Raw genomic sequence first — 20,659 nt, 5'->3', positions numbered from 1 at the left:
AAGAGGTTTATTTAGCCAACGGGCTACCCATGTATTCAAAATACTTTCTAATCATGGGTTTTTAAAACATTTTTATTATGAGTAGTATATGCTTTTTTGCTAATACTCTAAACCCCAGAAGTATAAGCAATAGAAAGTAAGTCTCCAGAAGACCCACTCATCAGAGGTAAGCTCTGCGAACATTTGGAATATAGACTTCTAAATGAGTACGTAATCATAAATACATATATATAATTTTAACAATGTACCACAGACATCTTTCTATGTCTATGCATGTTTGCAACATGTCTCAGACATATGTCCATGTTAATTCAACATATACATTTGTTCAAGTGTACCCTTTCAAATACAGATTTTTATATTTTCTAAAGAAATTTTGCCAAAGCAAGAAACCAGAGAACTTCCCTTCCTTTGAGAATTCTTATAAAAATAAGAACACTTCAAAAAATAACCTTTAAGGCATACAATGTTGTTTCACCCATTTGCTTTAAAATTCTGAAGATATATTTTTAACTCATGTGATAAAATGAAGGATGAGGGAAACGGGGACATTAAAATCGTTTACTTGTGCTCTTAAATATAACCTTTATGTTTAACATGTCTCAAAGAATAACTTACCCATATGTCTGATATTTCAGTACTCTTTTTCTTTCATTTCTACTAAGGCATCTTAGCCTTAAGGAAATCTTATTTAAACAAATTACTTTCCCCAACTCAAGGCAAGTGTGAACCCAAAAGTTCAAGAAGGCAGACTGATTTCAGCTGGCACTTAATACCATATCATGCTAAGATGAAAAAAGAAATAGGTATGGTCAACAAGAAAAAAAAAAAAAGGACTGGTCAGAAAGAATGAGGTAATTAGTAAACTTTGTAAGGTGGCTTTAGTCAAACTTGTTATAAACAAATTCTCATTTTAAGTAACAAGTCTTAAAACATGCAAAATCATAGACCAAAATCAAGTATGAGAAAACTTTTTAACCCTATTTATAAAGCATAATCTGTTTTATCTGATTTTTAAATGTTCATAAGTTCAAGGGTCCCAGGTCCCTCTCTAAAGAAAGGAGCCCTGTATCTACCAGAAGGGACAGGTCACGGGAAAGAGGAGGAGAGAAGAAAGAGTAAACAGAGAGGAAACAGAACATGCAAAAAGACATTCACATTTAAAACAGTGGGTGAGAATAGAGGTAGTACCTGACATGCCAATCACATCATACTTCCTATTACATCTAAAATTTTTCAACAAAGAGAGGGAGAATGAATTCCTTTAACAGTGCCATTCAGAATCATGGGGATTTTAGCAAACAGATACTAGGTACAGTTGAAGGTCAAAAAAGTAACCAGAAGTCATTAAAGAGGTAATGGCCACCCTTTCCTGTAAAACAGCAGGGAGGAAACTGGAGCCCAAGGCACAGCAACTGCCCTCTGGTAGAAGGAAAGCAAATGCTTAGATAAGCCCAGGTCATAATATGTATTGATGACTTTATTTAGGATTTAGGATTTCTTAAGCACCTGCTCCACATCTGAAAAATGTCCTTTTAAGTAGAATGTACAAATTAATCTGAGTGCTGTTTTCTTAATAATTGGATTTTATTTAAAAATTCAAAGATATAGCCCGGCGGGTGTCCCTCAATGGTTGTTTACCTATGAACCAGGAGATCAGGGCTGGTTCCCAGTCAGGACACGTGCACAGGTTGTGGACTCGTTCCCCAGTAGGGGCGTGCAGGAGGCAGCTGATCAATGATTCTCTCTCACCATTGATGTTACTCTCTCTCTCCCTCTCCCTTCTTCTCTGAATAAAAACATTTTTTAAAAAATTAAGATATATATGAAGAGGCAAGTAAAAGTAACATGAAAAGGATATAACATCAATATATAGTACATGGCTCAAGAACGACAACCTGATGGAGTTAAGGTTCACCCTGAAGAAGTTGTCCTCTTTCTGGTGACAGCCACCTGGAAACAGGAAGCCCAGCAGTCTAGTCACCTCTACCTAGCTAACTTCAGGGCTTGTAACTCAGTGTTATGTAAATGGTGGGGAGGAATGAAACATCAATGAGAAAATATGGTCCACAATTGGCTGACAACGGAGAAAAGAGAAGGAAAAGTGTGAATCATATACATTTTTATTTTTAAAAAGAAAATTCAAAATGAAAGTATTTTATTAGCAAACACGTGATATTGAGCCATGACGGGGGCCATTCAAAGTGGTTCTTTACATTCACATGGAGTGGACTGATTAGTTTGACTTTCTTTTGTAGTTTGCTAAAATCACAAGCAAGTTCCAAAAATGCCCAATTTCCACTACCAACCAGGAGTTTTATCCTGAGTCTGCTTGTACAAAAGTTAAACGTCCTATAAAGACTGTGTTTTATCATTCAAACGTCCCATAAAGACTGACTAAAGTCCCTTAAAATATATTGGGTTTTCATAACTTAGGTGAGAGCATAATTCCAAAGTTCTAGGGAAGACCTAAAGTTCTCTGGGTCGAGGTACTGATTTCTGGGAGTATAGAACAACCACAAAAGGCAACGAGAATAGAGAATAGAAGGGCAGTAAGAGCCCATTTTTGAAAGCAAAGCACTAAGCTAACAAAAAGCCCAGTTGTGGAAGACTACTTTACTCCCAAAGCCCTGCTCAAAGGAAAACCAATTTGCATGCAGTTTCTACTCCTCTGCCCTGTGGGACTCTTGGGTGAGGCAGCCTTCGCAAAGCTGGCCGCCTCAGTCACTTCCTCAGGAAGTGGGACTGACCGCAGCTTCCCCGGGCTCAGTGTGGCTCCAGCATTGAAAGGGACTTGAATTTGGGAGAGGACACTTTTGCTATTCCCGAAGGACACAGATGCTCCTGCTTGCTCCGGCTCAGGGGTTCTGCTTTGCTGTGTGATTTTCTGGGCAAGCCCAGATGGAAGGTGACAGGTCCCTCACTGCTGCGGCAGACCAGTTTCTTTATCCTCTTCTCCCACCAGACCCCCTCACCCACCATGACATGCAGGGTGCTTGCTGGATCATCCTGTGACTAAACTTGCATCAAGCATACCCAAATTAAGCACCTCCAGTCATTCCGCATGACCACTGTTTTCTTTTTCTTGCTCCAGAGGCAAAAATAGAATCGTGCTGACTACTTACCACGAGCGCTAAGGTTCTTGGAACAGTGGGATATCTACTTACTGAATATACAAAGCTTCCTAAAATACATGCCCCTGTTTTTCTTTAGAAAGCAGAATGTAAACTTGAAGGGCAGGACTGCCCTCAGGTTAACATGTCAGAAGGTGACTCTGCTAAAAAAATCAAGCACAGAAGTTAACTAAGCACCAAACCATTGCACAGACCTGACAGCTGGCGGGGTTCTTCCCGCCCAGTGCCTCCTCGGCCTCCTCGTGCCTGCACAACTGTATTATGGAATAAGGCCTCTGGCCCAGTTATCTGGCTGTGTTCTCCCCAGGAGTGTCCTTCATTTCACCTCCAGGAATGCCTTTGGGAAGCAGGCAATCTCCCTGGGCTGACCATCTCTGCAGATATCTGGTTTGGGACAGTAAAAAGCTGCTCCGGGCAGAGCTTGTCCAGGCCCCAACTGAGTTTGCGAGCCAATGAAACAAAATCTTCAGCTAAGGAGATGACTGCAGAAGTCTGTCTCTCCAACAGCATAGCAGCCCCACAACCAAAAAACTCTTCAAGTCCAGAAAGAAAAAACCTGCTCTTTCCTTAGTTACTCCAAAGAAAAAAGGGCAAGGGTCCTATTTGCCATATCATAGGGCACGGGTCCTATTTGCCATATCATAGGGCACAGGGGCAGTATTTTCAAGCAAAAAAAACCTTCCACAGTGAGGGACATCTGTATAAAAATAACCCTGGAAAATACATAAATGTCCACCAACAGGGAAATTAATAGATCAATTATGCTACATTCCTTTTCTTAATTGTGGTAAAATACACGTGATATAAAATTTACCATCTTAACCATTTGTAAGTATACAGTTCCACTGTGTTTAAGTACACTTATTGTTTATGCTACATCTTTTTACGGAGTACTATGCAGTCATTAAAAGTAAGGTAAAGCTATTATAGATACTTATGTTGAACAATCAAGATATACCATGGGGGGGGGGGGGATCAGGTCATAAATATATACACATTAAAATTTTTTAAATAAGCATATTGCATTTGTATATGTTTACATATAGATACATAAAATATATGTGTGAAATTCATGGAAAGGCTTCAGGTGCACATCATTTTGACAAGGGAATGATGTTTTTCAAAGTTCATCCACCAAAGTGTAGGTGTGCGTTTTCAAAATCTGGTATCTACAGGGACATAGTTGGAAGTTAAAATTTCCTCTGAACTTAGGGATAGTCAAAATCACCAATCTTCGCAAGTTCCATAAAAGGTACTATTGTACGAGCTCTGTCTCCCAATGGATAGGCATTCTTTTAACTAAAAGACCCTTGTGCCAGAATTTACTAATTTGTCAATGAGAAATTCTGAAAGGGTCTGGTCTGAACCTGTCACCATTAATAAACTTCAGGAAAATTCATTACAGCCTCTGCTTGAATTGGGTTATTCAAATAGTTTCACGATGAGAAAGCAAGGGGAAAAAAATCTAAATTCCTTCCCTGTTGGATATAAACTGCCTCTTTTTTTTTTTAATGAAGCATGTTTGGTGAATTCCAATATTTCAAAACTAAGAAATCACTCACTTATCCATTTAACTACTAAAAACAAAAGGATTCCTGGATTAGGAGGAAAACTCATAAAGGATTTAGAAGCATTCCTTTGGAATTTTATAAATGCCACATTTTTTAGTGGCATCTCTACAATTATAGCTTGAAGCAAATATAGATTTTCTAAACTAGAAGTGATATTTTGAGTACAAAAAGGGGGGCTTCAAAGTAACTTTCCTTGGTCACCTGCTGAAGCCTTCTAAATTTTTACACATAAATCTAAATCCTGCATGGGACTTTTGTCCCTGAAATGCTCTAATCAAACCAGCAGCTCTACTTTTGGCTGTGTTCTTTCTGATTTTACCCATAATTTTTCTTTGTTTTAAATACTAAATTTAAAATATTTGCAAACTTTTAAAAAATATATATTTTTATTGATTTCAGAGAGGAAGGGGGAGGGAGAGGGAGAAACATCAACGATGAGAGAGAATCATCAATCGGTTGCCTCCTGCACACCCCTACTGGGGATCAAGCCCGCAACCCAGGCACGTGCCCTGACTGGGAATCGAACCTGGGACCCTGAAGTTCACAGGTCAGCACTCTAACCACTGAGCCAAACTGGCCAGGGCTGCAAACATTTTTGAGACTTCCAGGACTAGAAGCATGGAAGGGAAAATGAGTAGCTGAAGCTCTTCTTCACTTCTCTGGGGTTTTACAGCTCAAAGACACTTGCTTCCCTGGGGGGTCTTACTTGTGGAATTTCACTCTCCAAAGTTTGGAAGTACTGTTCTTGCCCCAAGGCTTTAAGACCGTGGTTCTCATCTGGGGGGATTCTGCCCCTCCACCACATTAATAATTAGCAATGTCCAGAGACATGTTTGGTTATCACAACTTGGCAGGGGCAAGGGGTGCTACTAGCATCTGGTGAGTCAGTGAGTGGAGGCCAGGGATGCTGCTAAACCTCCTACAATACAGAGGACATCCCACAACAAAGAATTATCCACCCCAAATGTCAGTGGTGCTAAGGTTGAAAACCCTGTTCTAAGGGAACAGACTTTCCCCTTATCATCCTGCCTTCTTCCCACCAAGACCTAATCCTACTAAAATCACGATAAACCTGCTCCCCTCGTCATCCGCACCAGAGCCTTTTAGCATGGAGATGGTGGCAAGTCACTGGTGCAGCTCACCACCCCTACCCCTGCCCTCTCCCACCAACTGAGGTCGGGTGTAGACAAATGGACTCCCCGCATAGTTATTATAACCCTTCTTATATTGCCAAATGAGGCCATCGCCTAATCGTTAAGCAATTCTTGTCAGATACCTATTTTACTTACAGGTGGAATTATGAAATGTGGTACTTTCATCTATATGTTATGACTGAAAGCATCCCCCAAAGTTATCATCACAACATGCCTACTGACTGTTGACTTAAAATAAATTTATTTAAAAGTTCTCTTCCTAGAGTAGACAGAAAACAGAAAAAAAAAAAAAGAAAAGAAAAACAGAGAAATAGAACTGATGACATCATTTTGTCAATCGCTATATTCTACTCAAAGGCCCGCTCTCAAGTTTCATTCATTTCACCTGAGACAACCATCAGTTTGGAACAATGTTCACCCAGGAATGCTCCTCCTGTTACTAAACTTCCCACCAAAAACAGGGCAGAAGGAATTGATTCTACAGTCTAGGAATTTGGGAAATGCTGGGTTAAATACATACATGCACATACACACACACACACACACACACACACACACACACACACACACTCACTCACAGCCTTCTTTTCTCCAGGCTTCTCTGAACTTCCAACAGGCATCTTCATTACGGGGATCCAGGCTGAGCACTACCCAAGCTTATTTGAGGCTGGAAGCTTTGGGAGTGAGACATCTTTGGGAGACACTTGAAACAGGTTTAAGAAAGTACTCTCCTTGAGAGATAGTGTTAGGAAATACGAGTGCCTTCTGGGGTAGAAAGTGAGGGAGATGCTTCCTGCCCACGTTTCTGAACAATGCTAACTCCATGTTTCTCCTGGAAGTTCCTCTCCAGGAGCACCTCTGCATCAGCCCAAGGGAATACACCTCCAAATTTGGAGGAAGAGCAATAAACAGGTATTTCTAAAGGGGCCCTGTCTTCAATAAAACTGAGCACAAAAGCCCTGTTGGGCTGGTTCAGTGAGTACTGTCGAAAGGAAACTATCGGTGTTGTAAAATGCACACGCACACATACATATAGTGAAGGGAGGAAAATCGGGAAAGGAAACCAGGTAGCAATGTTTACCTATTTTCAGTAGCCATGGCCACAGCAGTGTCAGGGAACAAGCAAGACATCCCTTCTGGATCATGTCAACAGGGGGAATACTGGTTGACCCAGTAGCAGTGGCTATGAACCTCGACGACATTTGAGCCTCTGCCCATTAGCTGTAAAAATGATACCAGTAAAACCACAGTGCATTGCAGTGGCTAACGGCATGAGCTTTTGGAGTAAGACAAACTGAACCGAGTCCTGGCTCTTTCCTTTAAACGTTACATGGTTCCAAGCAAATTACTTAACTTCTTTAAGCTGGCTTTCTCCAGTAAAAAAGAAAATCAAATCTACCTCCTGGAGTTATTGTGAGGATTAAATAAAACAACCTAGGTAGGTACTTACCAAAGTACCTGGAATACAGTAAGTATTTACTAATGTGAGTTATTATAGTATACAAACAAGGTCAGCAATAGGGTCCTAGCATAGAGCGAGCCTAGAAGAAATCAAGCCACAACACTGATGCTCCTAAATAGGTGATAACAAGACAGGTGCCATCAGGAATTCCCAGCAACCACATGGGGTATAATGATAATGTCCTTCACTGAAGTGCCTCTCAGAGAAAGGCAGCCCAGCAAGGTCTTCTAAGATGCGGAACAAATTTGTCCTAGCCTCTACGAATGTGAAATTAGAGCACCATGTAACCAGAGAACTTACAGCTAAATTTGAAACTCCAACAGAGGTCAACAATATCCTAATGCTCAAGATTAGAGGAATGGAGTTTTTTTTTATTTTATGAGTCATCTACATCAAAACCACTAAAGCATAATTATTATTACTCAACTGCTAAACTATGTGTTTAATCTTTCCCAAAATTAACATTGGCCAGACAGACCAGACTTGCATTTTTGCCAGAAGGATTATATACCTATTAAGAGCCTCAAACTACACCCCCCCACACACACACACATACACACACCCCACATACCCCTAACCTATGAGAGGCCTCAAATACACATCTACATACCCATAAGACCCTGAACATTATGTATTAACTATTCCTCTGGCTATTTTGCCAAATTTCCTACCTCCAGTGTCTCAGTCCAATGCATTACTCAATCAACATTTGCTATGCATTAACAGTAGAAATACTGAAAGCTACACATTGTTTTTGTGCTTTTGAGTAAATAGAAAAGAGAGAAAAGATCCAATTTCTACACTCAAAAGAGCTCATTCAGCCCTGGCCAGTGTGGCTCAGTTGGTTGGAGCATCATCTCGTGCACTGGAGAGTCATGGATTTAATTCCGTCAGGGCCCTTACAGAAAGCAACTGATCAATGTTTCTCTCTCTCTCTCTCTCTCTCTCTCTCTCTCTCTCTCTCTCTCTCTCTCTCTCTCTTCTCCCCCCTCTCTAAAATCAATAAAGACAAGTGAAGATTTTTTTTTAAGTCGACTTTTGTTTTTAAAGAGTTCATACCCTTTGGCTACTATACTGAGGTATAGATTTCAGGGTCAGAAAGACCCAGGTATGAATGCCAACCCCCACACTGACTGGCAACCTAGCCTTGGCATATTTGTTCATTTCTCAGAGCCTCCAATTCCTCAGGCATAAAACGGGTTAAGACTTTCACTTGTCAGGTGCACTTCGAGTCCTAACCATCCAGAAATCAAAAGTGGCTTAGCATAGACAGTTTCCTTAGCTGCACATTCCAGGGTGGCCAAGTCACCCTTTAGCTAATCTTCCTTGAGACTCTTGTTTTTCAACATTTCCTGGCTCAAAATCTCTGTCCTAGCCAGAAAACTATGCTCAGTGTCTGCTGCACATTTTCTTCTTGTGCCAAGTGTTAAACTTCTCCATCATTTCCCTCCTTGGCTCATCTCTCTCTTTTTGTCAAGCTCCGTTCCTCTTCTTTTTCACAATTCTACCCAAAATTTATTTTTATCAAAATCTCTACTTGAGTCAATCTTTCCTTTTTTTGTATTCTTCCCCCCACCTCTACCCTTAGAATCCAAGTAAGCATATTAGAAAAAAATATAAAAATTAAGGACACAAATTCAATTCACTTATGGGCAAGTTATTTCTTGGCAAGAGTGAATTAAGGCAAAGCTACAGACCACACTCCTGAGACAGTGGTGTCTAGAAATTCTGTATTCTAGGCTATAAGCAGAAGAGATGAAAGACAGAACAAACCAAGGAAAATCCACTTACCACTGAAATAAACAACAGTGGTCAACAACGTCTTTTTCATACATGAACAAGAGCATGTTCCATTAAAAGGCAGGCCCCTTTCATTGCCTCCAGCTTGTTAAACTTAGCTAATAAACACATATAAATCATTTCTCATTGCCTTTACTCATTCACTCAATGGCTGTAAGGATGTCTGAACAAAGGCAGCTACCAAATTTTGCTCTTACAATGACATCCTCCAGAAAGCATCCCATTATAAAATGAGGAATGCCTTGACATCAGATAGCTAATTGCACTTGTCTGTATGACTCCTACTGTACTGACCCTCAGGGGGTGTCTCACAAGCCCACTGAAAACTGTCACCCACTTAGGGTTATCAGTAACCCTGCCCTCCCAAGCCACAAGCTGAATTAGACCAGGACCAATGAGATTTTGGGTCCTGAATAATATTGTAATCACTATGTATAGTGCCAGCTGGGTATTGGAAATATCAGGGGGAATACTTTGTAAAGTATATGATTGTCTAACCACTATGCTGTACACCTGAATCTAATACAAAATAATGTTGGATGCAAACTGTAATTTTTTAAAAAATTTTTAAATAAAAATAAATAAAATTTAATATGTATAAGAAATAAATAAATAGATGAGGACATGGCAATATACAGGCTATGGGACAGCCATATGCACAAGAAAGGGAACACAGTTCCCCCAAGGCAAAGACACAGACAACCAAGGACCTGGGGCCCTGGAAGGAGCACAGATAAGCTGAGTGCAAGAGGACATCGGAGTTCCCAGCTTTCAGTCCTCGTGGCATTCCAGCATGCAATCAATCTAAAAAAATCTATTAATGAGATTATTTCACATTGCTTTTGTATAAGTCTTCAAAACCTGACGTGTATATCTCAATTAGGCCTAGCCACATGGCAAGCACCCCATAGCCCTATGTGGCTGGTGCCTATCATACTGGACGGAGCAGTTCTAGACACAAAATAATTCCTCCTAGATCCCTTGGATGCCTTCTGCACTCAATCTTCCATCACCACCGAACCCCAGTGAGTAGATATGAGTATCTGGTCACTGTCGAGCAAACATGGGAAGCAAAGTGCCAGGGGAAAGGGACAGATCAAAGGCATTCGCAAACCTGCCATACTTTCACAATCAGGTTGCTTTTTAAAATTCTGACCAACAGAAATTATACCAACAGACAGACAATGTTGACTATAGCCACTCACTGGGCTGAATTTTTCAAAAAGCTAAGAACACTGAAGTACAAGATTTATAACTACAAAATTCATGCAAGATTCCCACCTACAAATGAAAATACAGTCAAGTAGGAACAAGTACATAACCTCCTGCCCACATTTCGCCCACTTTTAACCAGATACAGGGCAGTTGTAACTGAAGACCTACAGACAAGGCAAGAGACTCTCATTGTATGTGTTTCTATGGTGCCAAAAAAATAAATAAATCCACTTATAAATGAGATCAAAGGAAGGCCAGAGGAAACAACACACTCCTAGACCAAAAAAAAAGAATGTTGAGCAAAAGCCCTTTCCCAAAAACAGAAGGCTGCAGAAGACAGAATAGCCAAGGTTTTAAAGGGTTTACTGCCTACCACACACTCTGTTTAACACTTTATATGCATTTAATGCTAATAAAAAACCCTCCAGAAAAGTATGGTTTATTTTAAGTAACTCGTTCTAGGTCCCATAGCTAGTCAGTGGGCAGAATTCAGATTTCTGTTTCATTGAGGGTTAGGCAGAGGCAACTGAAAATCTCCATGGCCTTACCCCGGATTTAACCACAACACCAGGCATAATCAGTTCTCAAGCTACAAACCTCAAACTACCTTTGGCATTCTTGCTATGTTAAATCAGCAAGTGTAATAGACCAGCTTATCAATGAGTGAGGCTTCATTTGAATAACTCATGGTTTCAGGTTCACATGATATAAGGATTATAAATGAGCTGATTTATATACCATCGAAATACATATAATAAATTTTGGAAGGCAGAGAGAAAGTAATGATGCAACAGCCTTAGACTAGAAGCCCAGAGTGCTAGGTTCTAGTTCCAAACCTGGTACCCACTACTAAAAACAGATGACCCCTCCTCCCACCCCAATATGGGCTCAATCACTGTAAATATTTGAATTTCCTAACCTAGTAAGTTTTTCAGCAATCTAATTTTTATCATTGAGATTCCTGGGAAGAATTTGTTCCTCATAGAAGAAAACTACAAAAATCAACACCCATTACTAGGCTCTTGAGTGAGCCTTTGGAAAGCAGGAGTTTATGTTCTAAAAGGAAAACATTTAAGACCTATCTTCAGGCTTCCATAAATCCTTCAAGATGTCTGGAATCTCTAATTATGTAAAGTTGTAATAATATTTGACTGAAAACAAAACAATACAAACCCTGCATTTCGGACACGAAACACCATCGACTAGAGGCTACTTATGTGGGGCAGTTAAAAAGACCAGAGTTTGCCTAAAAATTACTTATTTCAGTCTCCAGGTTTAGATTAAGCAGAATTTGCTCGCACACCTCATTCTTAAAACAAAATTTAGAACTTTCCATCTGTAGACGATGGTTCAAAGAACTCTCTAACCAGTGTTTGTTTATTGTTGGAACAAAAGATTTTTCTCAACACCACTTTCAATTTACTTTTTCTCATCCCTTTCAAAGACTAAACAAAACAAAAACACCTCTTTGTTTCTTCTCCCTTCCAACTTGTATCCTCACCCTAGTACCAGTAAAAATGTCTGTCTTTTCAACATGCTATTTCTAGCACCGTCTCTGGTGTAGACACAGATTCTCTCTCCATGATGACTCAAGTCAGGGAAATCTGGCTAATTACAAGGGCCCTTACTGGGACTCAACCGTCTCCATTACACATTCTCACCTCTACCATCTGCCACTTCTAACCTGCACATCAGTGCTGCTGAGCACTTACCTGAGCCCTCTCTCCAACTCCCCCCCTTATCTCCATACCCCTAAACAACTCTCATGATTTCCCCATGTCAAATTGTGCTCCCCCATGCAGAATAGCCTGGTAGTGAGGAGCAGGCTTCCAAATTCTGCCTCTACTACCATTTATGAGCTGGCAGACCCTGGCCAGGATCTTTGTCTGTTTCCCCACCTGCACCATGGGGATAACAGTACGTAGCTAATCTCATGGTTTCAGTATAAATGACCTAACATATACAAAGGCCCGCCATGGCGGACAGTGTCTGCAGGTATTAACTACTAAAATTTTCTACCTGTCTGGCAATGTTTGGCCCTCTAACTTCCTGAAGCATGTATCTTAAGTTCTTCAGCCACCCTCCTACTTCACTTATGGTTTTACTATATAAACCATTAAACCCAACCCTTTTCCACCTTTTAAGATTTATTTCTGGTCTATGCTAAATCCTCCCAATCTACACCTCCAGCCCAAACAGATCTGGGAGATAAAAGTCACCCTCACAGACAACCCAAACTTGAACTCACTGTATCAAGGCCACCTCCACCTTCCAAATCTATTCCGCCTTCTAATTCAGGATCTCAGAGACATAAACAACCAGTGGCAAGTAATCTCCGAGAGCCTTCATCCACCTCTTCCGCCATCCCCCATATCTCATCCCCCATATCTCATCGGGAACCACCATAGGCCTGCCTGCCCCCAAGGCAGTCACCACCTACCACTCCATCCCCACTGCAACACCTTGGATCATGCCCTGGGGCTTCTCTCTTAGATTCTGCTTGCATTGGTCCCATCATTTGACCTCCCTGCCTCCCGCCTGACCAGCCTCCATGCCATCCTCCCGGGGACTACCCAGGACTCAAATGGACTGTACAGAATGACCTTCAGAAGTCTGGCCTTGACTGTCTAAGCTTCCTCTATTCTCCCACACCGCACTCCCCCAAACCACTGTCAACACCAAGTTCCCTCAGTGCCCTTGACACACTGTTCCACCAGACTCTCATTCTTCCCCAAGTCTTTGCCTGCCTTACATATTCTTACTGGTCTTTCGTGGTTCAGCTCAGAAGCTACCTCTTCAAGGGCTCCTCTCGGGACACATGGCATTGGGTGGCTCATTCACATTCCTGTCATAGCATCTGTGGGCTACTTCCCACTAATTTTTCTCTGGATTCCTTTCCCTCCGGTACTCCCAGTGCCTAGCACAACATGCGGCACTTAGTAAACAGTAAGTATCTGTTAAGTAGATGAAATAATCCCCAATTTAACATCACTCCCCACTTCTTGGGGCTCTCCCTGCTCTACATCACCATAACTTGGTCTATTTGTTCTTCCCGATCCTGAACACTATTTTATGCTCTAAAAAAATAATCTGCCTCCAAAATCAACCTATTTCATTGCTTTGATATTGCTTAAGTATTTTTTACTTCCTTAAATGGCATAAAAGCTGAATAATAACTTCAAATGTTAAAAAAGCACCAAGCCCTAAGCGGTTTGGCTCAGTGGATAGAGCACCGGCCTGCGGACTGAGGGTCCCAGGTTCGATTCCGGTCAAAGGCATGTACCTTGGTTGCAGGCACATCCCCAGTAGGAAGTGTGCAGGAGGCAGGTGAATCGATGTTGCTCTCTCATTGATGTTTCTAACTCTCCCTTTTCCTTTCCCTCTCCCTTCCTCTCTGTTAAAAATCAATAAAATACATTTTTTTAAAAAGCACCAATATTTTGGCAGTCAATAAATCAGACAAATTATGATTAAGTTGTTTGCACAACTAAGATGTCAACAAAGATTTTCAGTACCACTTTCCAAAAATTTTATTCTATTATTGTTTGGTATTTTACTGAACCTGAAGACAAATGCAAAAATTAAACTGCCAAATGTTTCTGAAGAGATTAAAAATAACTGCTGTAGGAAACAAAGAAGGTTTTACCACTTGCAGTTTTTTGTTTCCCCACTTTTGGCTAATTCCGATTAGTTCTGGGTTATAAAGCATGTCATCCTGTTAGTGAGTGGTCTATTATCTCGGTCATCTCTCATGTGTCTTCAGATAATGTTCGCTACAATCTCCTACTTGAGAAGTCTTAACTGCAGCTGACTGGATCTTTTTGTGTGTGTGAGCTGTGACGAGCTGAATTTATTTTCATTCAAACTTCTAATTCTCATGTATTTACCACATGACCCAGCCATCCCACTCTGAAGTATTTACCAAAGAGACATAAAAACTAATCTTCAAACTAAAACCTGTATGCAAATATTTACAACTTTATTTACAATCACCAAAAATTGGGAAAAACCCTGATGTCCTTCAACTGGTGAAAGGAGAAAAAGCTGAGGTACATCCATACAGTGGCCTACAACTTAGCAATAAAGAAGAACCAAGAATGGATATACACAGTAATATGGATGAATCTCAAATATTTGTATGACATTCTGGAAAAGATATAGACATAGGGACAGAACCAACCAGTAGCTGCCAGGGGATGAGTCTGACTGCAAAGGCACATCAGGAGGACAGTTTTGGGGCCAACAGAACTATTCCTTATTAACAGATAATGGTGGCAGATACACAGTGCTATATGCTTGTCAAACCCCGAGAACTGTACACCACTAATAAATTTTACTACATGTAAATTTAAAAATTAAAAATTTTTCATTATTTAGTCATGACTTGGTTAAAGATCCTCCCCTAACTCTAACACAAAGGTGTGGATTACCTTAACCTTTACCGTGGCAGCTGTTATTGTTTTATTACTGAATTGTATTGATTAGGAAGAGATACTGAGGGAATGAGGAGGGAGTAACCCCAGATCTTTTCCAGATACTTCCAGTTTCCCTTGTATTGGCAACGTCTGCTCCAGATGCACAGCCAGATGGAGTTCTACCAAGGACACAAGGAAGGTTATTTAAAACCAACAGAAGACAGACTATACCCCACAGCAATGCCCAAGAAAGCACTTCCAGGGGAAAAATAAAGAGGTTGGGAGAGGAGAAATCCTAAAATTCGAACCGATCCTGGTCAAAGGGTTAAGCTGAAAATCCCATTCCCGTGCTGGCTGCCTCCTTCCTAGACCCTCCTTTAAAAAGGAGTCAAGGCGGGTGGGGGCGGGGAACCTCTTTGTGACAAAAGAGGGAAAAAGGAGATAGCAGAGCCCTCCAGAACCAGGAGGCTGAGTTCTAAAAGCCCTGGATCCAATGTTCTTTCACATGGAAAAAATGATTCTAAGTAGGCAAATGACAAAAACAAGCAAAGGGTTCGACGGCCAGTGACACTTTCTTTCCAGTGTACCCTCTTCAGCCAAACCCACACATTCCTCCTGCAGAGGAGATGGCCGCCTTGGGGGCGGCTGCAGGCAATCCCGACCAGTCCTGGGGCTGCGGGCTCCAGGTGTGGCTGCCTCCAAGGCGACAGGGACAGCCACACACAGGCCCAGCCCGTGTAAGGCTGCCACCCTGTTCCCTCCTGGCTCCTCCAGGAAAGCGAATGCTAATGCTGTTGCTGTTCTCCACACTCACACTCACATTCCCAAGCCCAGAAAACTCTGATCCTCTCCCCCGGGGACCCGGGCTGCCACATTGTTAGAGCTCAGCAGGAGACCGCCACCTGAGACAGACCTCCATCCAAGATGAGCTTCCCCGATTGCTGCCCTGGAGAACCAGCTCTCCAACCTCACACTGCATTTGCAGCTGGAAAGACCGGCCTAAATGCAAAACAAATGCTATTTTTCAGGAGCCTTCTGGGGGAAGGGAAGGAACAAAGCTAAAAGCCAGAGAGAGAGTAAACCAGAACATTCTGTGACATACAATGCTTTACAAAAAGGGCTTTTAAACATATTACCAAGAAAGCCTCCTTACCAGGGGGGTTAGCTGTCAAAGTGACATAAAAACCACTGGCTTTCTCAAGACAGGAGTGAAGGACTAAATTATAAAACAGTTTCTTGTAGCAAGCTAATTAAGGTTTATCATATTAGCCATCTGAGTTTTAGTTGGCACCAAAAAGGCAGGAGCAGCACATCGTGCAACATGGACCAGGATGTGCTTTGCAAGCAGATTTCTGCCCACATTCAGACACAGCACCTCTGGCAGTCCAAACCGTTGCAGAATTGAAAACCAATTTCAGCACAGTGATTTGTCAAGAATTTTGTTCCATCACGTAAGCTATTTACTGGTCTATCAGTCCGAGATTACATTTATCTCTATTAAATACTACACAGAGTACTCTGAGCTGACCATACACTCCCTTTTCCCTTTGCCAGTTTTTTTCACACACTGGATGCTCTGCAACCGCACGGAATATTTCTGAACAATAAAAACCCTTGCATACTTGACACCCTCCAGGGCAGATATTCTGCCCACCAACTGCAAGCACACAGCCAATTCTAAGATCCTCAGCATTTCTGAAAAGACTCAGTTCTGCTGACCGCGAAGAGGAACAAAATACCCTCTTCAGAGTAGAGGAGAAATTTATTTTCAATCATGTCTTGTATGGGCTCCCCTTGACTGTACTGTTACCAAACCAGAAGACAGAACCAGCTCTATCTGTTGATGACATCATATTGGATGTGATTCTGGAGCTGCTGGTTTCCTGTTTGGGGAAGTGGAAGTTCTTTTCACAAGGAACCCCAAGGCAAAATGTTTAGTGTTCCCCTGTAAGCTCTCACTGCCTTTGTTCTTCCCTTGGCTACATTCATTCCTGCTGTCTTCTCTCTTCTGCAAAAACTGTGATTCTGGAGGGTGCACAAAAATGCCAGCTCAAATCTAACCTCCATCTCTTAAGGCATCAGACATTTTCTGCCATCCACTGCTGTAAAGCTTTGCGTTAACAGGCATCTTTTCACAGATGAAGCCAGGCTACCCGCTTTCCTCCTGGTATAGCATTAGGATTCCACATTAAAATGTATGCCACAAATAATCCCATGGCAAACTCACTGTCAACAGCCCCCCAAATCAATAAAAGCCATTCCACCACTTGACTCTGAGTGAAAAACCTTTCAGGTTAACAGAGAGCAAGGTAAAAAGAAAGGTGATGAATGAACAAAAGGCAAATCTACCTTCAGACTTCTCAAATCCCAAAAAGGTGGCGAAGCTGCCTCAATCTGGCGAAGTCTTTTTTTGTAATCATCGGGAAAATACTACATGTGTGCTGCTTTAGTCTTAATGCAAAACAGTGCATTCTCTACAAGGCCCTGCTGCCTACCATCCTCTAAACTTGCTTCTTTCCAGGCCTGAATCTTCTAAATGATTAGACACAGGCCATTTAATGAGGTCATTCTGATTTTGCCTGGATAGGAATACCATCATAAAGTCACTCTAATCCCATTAAAGGTGGATAACATTAAGAGTAATTCTTCTCCACTTAGAGCCCAGTATCATTTCCAGAGTACCAATCTACTGTCTGTGTCTGAATGGACCTTCAAATAAACACTTAAATTCATGCTCAAAATATCATCTCTCACCTTGTGAACCTTGACCTTTGGGAAAGACTTTGGACCAGTGTTCAGTTACTGTCACACAGTGGCATTCTCTGCAAAGATGAAAGGGTTAAAAGCAGCCACAGTCAACAGGCCTACAAGGGGGGGGGAGAAAAAAAAAGACAGCATGTATGCCTTACAGCATCACTGGAAAGCATTTATGCTCATTTTCTAGAACAATACTGTTACCTTTTGGCCTTCATAATAGTCAGAAGTATCCCCAACACCCTTTAGTAGCTTCTAAAAGGAAAAGCACAAAACAGAACATACCCTGCAAGAGAAAAAAAAGCATGCAAAGTAGCAATCTCCAGCAACAAACAAACTGCCATTACAAATCCATCAGCTCATTCTGGTTTGGTTTTGTTAAAAATGAGAGAGAGAGAGAGAGAGAGAGAGAGAGAGAGAGAGAGAGAGAGAGATTGCATAAACCAAGTGTCCCCACCCTAGCAAGTCACATTTTTTTCTTTAATAAGGGTCATAAATCTCAGCTCCTTGTCCATCCCTTAAGCAAAAGAAAAAGGCAGGAAAAGCCCAAGTAATCTCAGACCTTGCAAACCTGCACATTTCCCCCATCTTCTCTACACAGGCTCTTTCAGGACTCCATTAGCCACATCCCAGTGCTGTGTGGTGTCTAAGTGTGCATTCACATACTGTGTTGGGATGGTACCTTCCTGCAAGCGCCTCTGCTTTTGGCTGCCATGGAGGGAGGAAGCTGCTATCCCACTGTAGGAGCTCAGTGACTGCATTGTGTTCAGGAGCTGATCTGCCTCAAACCAGTCTCAGCCGGTTCTGGTCACCCTACATAAAAAAGCTATGGCAACCCTCGCCGAGTTGCCAACAAGTCCCTGAAAACCGTCGGCACGGGGGGCTCTCTCGCAGGGGGCTGCTCTCCCCTCGGAGGTCTTCCCGAGGAGGGGCAGGTCATCGTGTGTCCCTGGCCGCCACACCAGCACCCAGTCTTGGAAAGGCCCACCTCGCGAGCACCCCAGAGCCCCTCAGGGCCCATCCCCCACCCCCTCCCCCCGAAAAGCCCACCGCAGACCCTGGGGCCCGCTCCTTCGCCTTCCCCCACTTACCTCCCACCACCTGGCTCAGATCTTTGTGTACCTGTGTGTCAGTGTGTGTTCCCTGTGTGGGTGGCTGACAAAGAGCCCCCGGGAAAGCCATCTATGTGTGTCTGCTCACACTGGACGCGTGGGCTGCGGGAGCCGGCCTCGGCCTCCTGGCTGAGTGGTGCTGGCTTGTTGACCAGGCTCCTCGCCGCCTGTCACCCCCACCCCACCCAGCCCCCTCCTCCGGGCCTCTCCCTCTCCCAGCCCTGTCACCGCCGCCAGCAGCCCCCCCAGTCTCCTCCTCCTCCTCCGACCTTCTCTCCTTTCAGGCACCTGGGGGGAGAAGTCCCCATCCCTGCACCTCGGGGCAGGAGACTGGAGATGCCTGGGGTGGGGGCAGGGGGCACGAAGGGGCAGCGGGGAGAGGGGCGCAGAGGCCTGGGGCAGCCCGGGGCGCAGCCGGCGCTGGAGGGAGGAGGCGGGCGCCTGGCTCACGTGGCCCCCCTCTCTGGACCGGCGGGGCCTAGCCAAGCCGGCTGGCCCTCGGCCCCCCAAGAAAGCCGGCCGGGCGCGAAGGCCAGCGTCCCCGAGGCCGGGGTGGGCCAGGCCCCGGCGGTCCGGCCCCAGGGCCTGAGCCTCACGCGCTCACCCCGAGCCGCGGGGCGCACGAGGGGCCGCGCCCCGCCTCGCCCCGGAGCCCACCCGCGCCCCGGCCTCCGCGGCCCTGCGCCCCTCGCTCGCCGGCCGCCGGGGCCCCCGCCCCCCGGGCGCACACCCACCCCTTCCCGGGTTGGCCTTCGCCGCGGTCAAGCCCGGGCGTCTGGGCCGCAGCTCGGATGACCTTTGTTCAGCGCGGCGCCGCCGGCGGCTGCTGCTGCTGGGGCTGCGGCTGCTGTCGTCGTCGCGGCGGCGGCGGCTCCATGTTACGGGCGTGTCATCTGCCTTCCCGCGGCCGGGGTCTGTGTGTGCGTGCGAGGTGGAGCGGCCTCGCGCCGCAGCCGCCGCCGCCGCCGCCTCCCGGCTCCGGCTCCCGGCCGCCCCGCCGCCGCCGCGGCCTCGCCGTGCGCCCGGCCCGGGCCCCGCGCCTCCCGGGCGCCGCGCTCTAGGCCGCGCGGTGGCGGCGGCGGGGCGGCCCGCCTGGCCGGGGCCTAGGGCTGGGGGTGCGGGCCCTGCGGCGGTGGCTCGGCCGGAGCGGCGAGCGAACAAAAGGGAGCGCGGGAGAGGGGGAGGGGGCGGCCGAGGGGGGAAGGGAGGGCTGGGGAGCCGGAGCCGGAGCGCGAAGCCCGGCGGCCGGCGGACGCCCGGGTGCCGCCGCCGATGCGAGAGGAGCCCCGCGGACCTGCCAAGTCTCGCCCATCTGGGGCTGCTGGATCGCAGCTTCGCCCCGGAGAGCGGGGTGGTGGTGGTGGTGAGGGGATGGAGGGAGGGCTGCTGCTGCTTTTTTTTTTTTTTTTTTTTTTCAAACGACATGTCAGGCTCACCCAGTCCTTGCCATGGCCCCAAGCCGCAACTTACTGGAGTGGAAGGAAGCAAGGCCTCGCCAGAGCTGGTTGAGAAGGACCGTGAGCCTCTACCCGGGATCTTGAAGCCAAGGTGGTGTTTGTGATCCTCGCAATGGTGGCAAATCAGTAAGAAGAGAGCACGCTATCTTCGGATAAATGCAGTGGGAGATGCTCCCTGGAAGTGGACGAAGGGGCTCTCTTCGCTGTAGTTCGTGGCTGGGAGCCCTTTTCGCCTTCAACTGAGCCACAAAAGAATGGAAGACACCCCCTGGGGTGGGGAGAAAGCCCTGGTGTAAAAAAGACACGTTTTTGCTTTCAGAGAAAAAGCCACTGGGGCCAAATTGAAACATGGCATGTTCGGTTCATGCAGGGTTTTTTGTGTGTGTGGTTTTTTTTTAATGGGGGAATGATATTGAGTAAACAAGTAATAGCTAGGTCTTTAAATTCAAGGGAGGTGGTGTACAAAGGTAACAAGCACATATTGTGCATACAGCAGGTGGCCACAGCCTTCAGGAAACAAAAGGATACATATGTATAAATAAACCCCCTAAAGCCCACAGAGGTGCATATCGTCAACACGTCCGA

The 20,659-nt window shown here is 44.5% G+C and overlaps 1 protein-coding gene across 18 annotated transcripts in view; it reads right to left on the bottom strand.

Moving 5' to 3' along the window:
* The window catches only part of ZNF532 (zinc finger protein 532), a 96,163-nt gene extending 76,236 nt beyond the window's left edge, over positions 1-19,927 (bottom strand). For 2 of the 18 annotated variants that reach the window (XM_059706230.1, XM_059706231.1), the window contains exons 1-2: positions 17,710-18,517; positions 17,506-17,573 (exon numbers count right to left, since the gene is read on the bottom strand). In XM_059706230.1, coding sequence (XP_059562213.1) covers positions 17,506-17,573; positions 17,710-17,723 — 82 coding nt within the window. In that variant the 5' untranslated portion in view covers positions 17,724-18,517. Of the gene's footprint in view, positions 1-17,505; positions 17,616-17,709; positions 18,519-18,627; positions 18,803-19,351 lie in introns of those variants that run through there. The other 16 variants (XM_059706213.1, XM_059706220.1, XM_059706212.1 and 13 more) reach the window with 16 other exon arrangements.
* Between the last annotated feature and the right edge of the window lie 732 nt (positions 19,928-20,659).

The sequence above is a fragment of the Myotis daubentonii genome, chromosome 8 (genome assembly GCF_963259705.1).
Source record: "Myotis daubentonii chromosome 8, mMyoDau2.1, whole genome shotgun sequence".
In the NCBI taxonomy this organism is placed as follows: Eukaryota; Metazoa; Chordata; class Mammalia; order Chiroptera; family Vespertilionidae; genus Myotis; species Myotis daubentonii.
The sequence above is the reverse complement of the archived record's forward strand: the minus strand, read 5'-3'. Positions and strand labels throughout refer to the sequence as shown.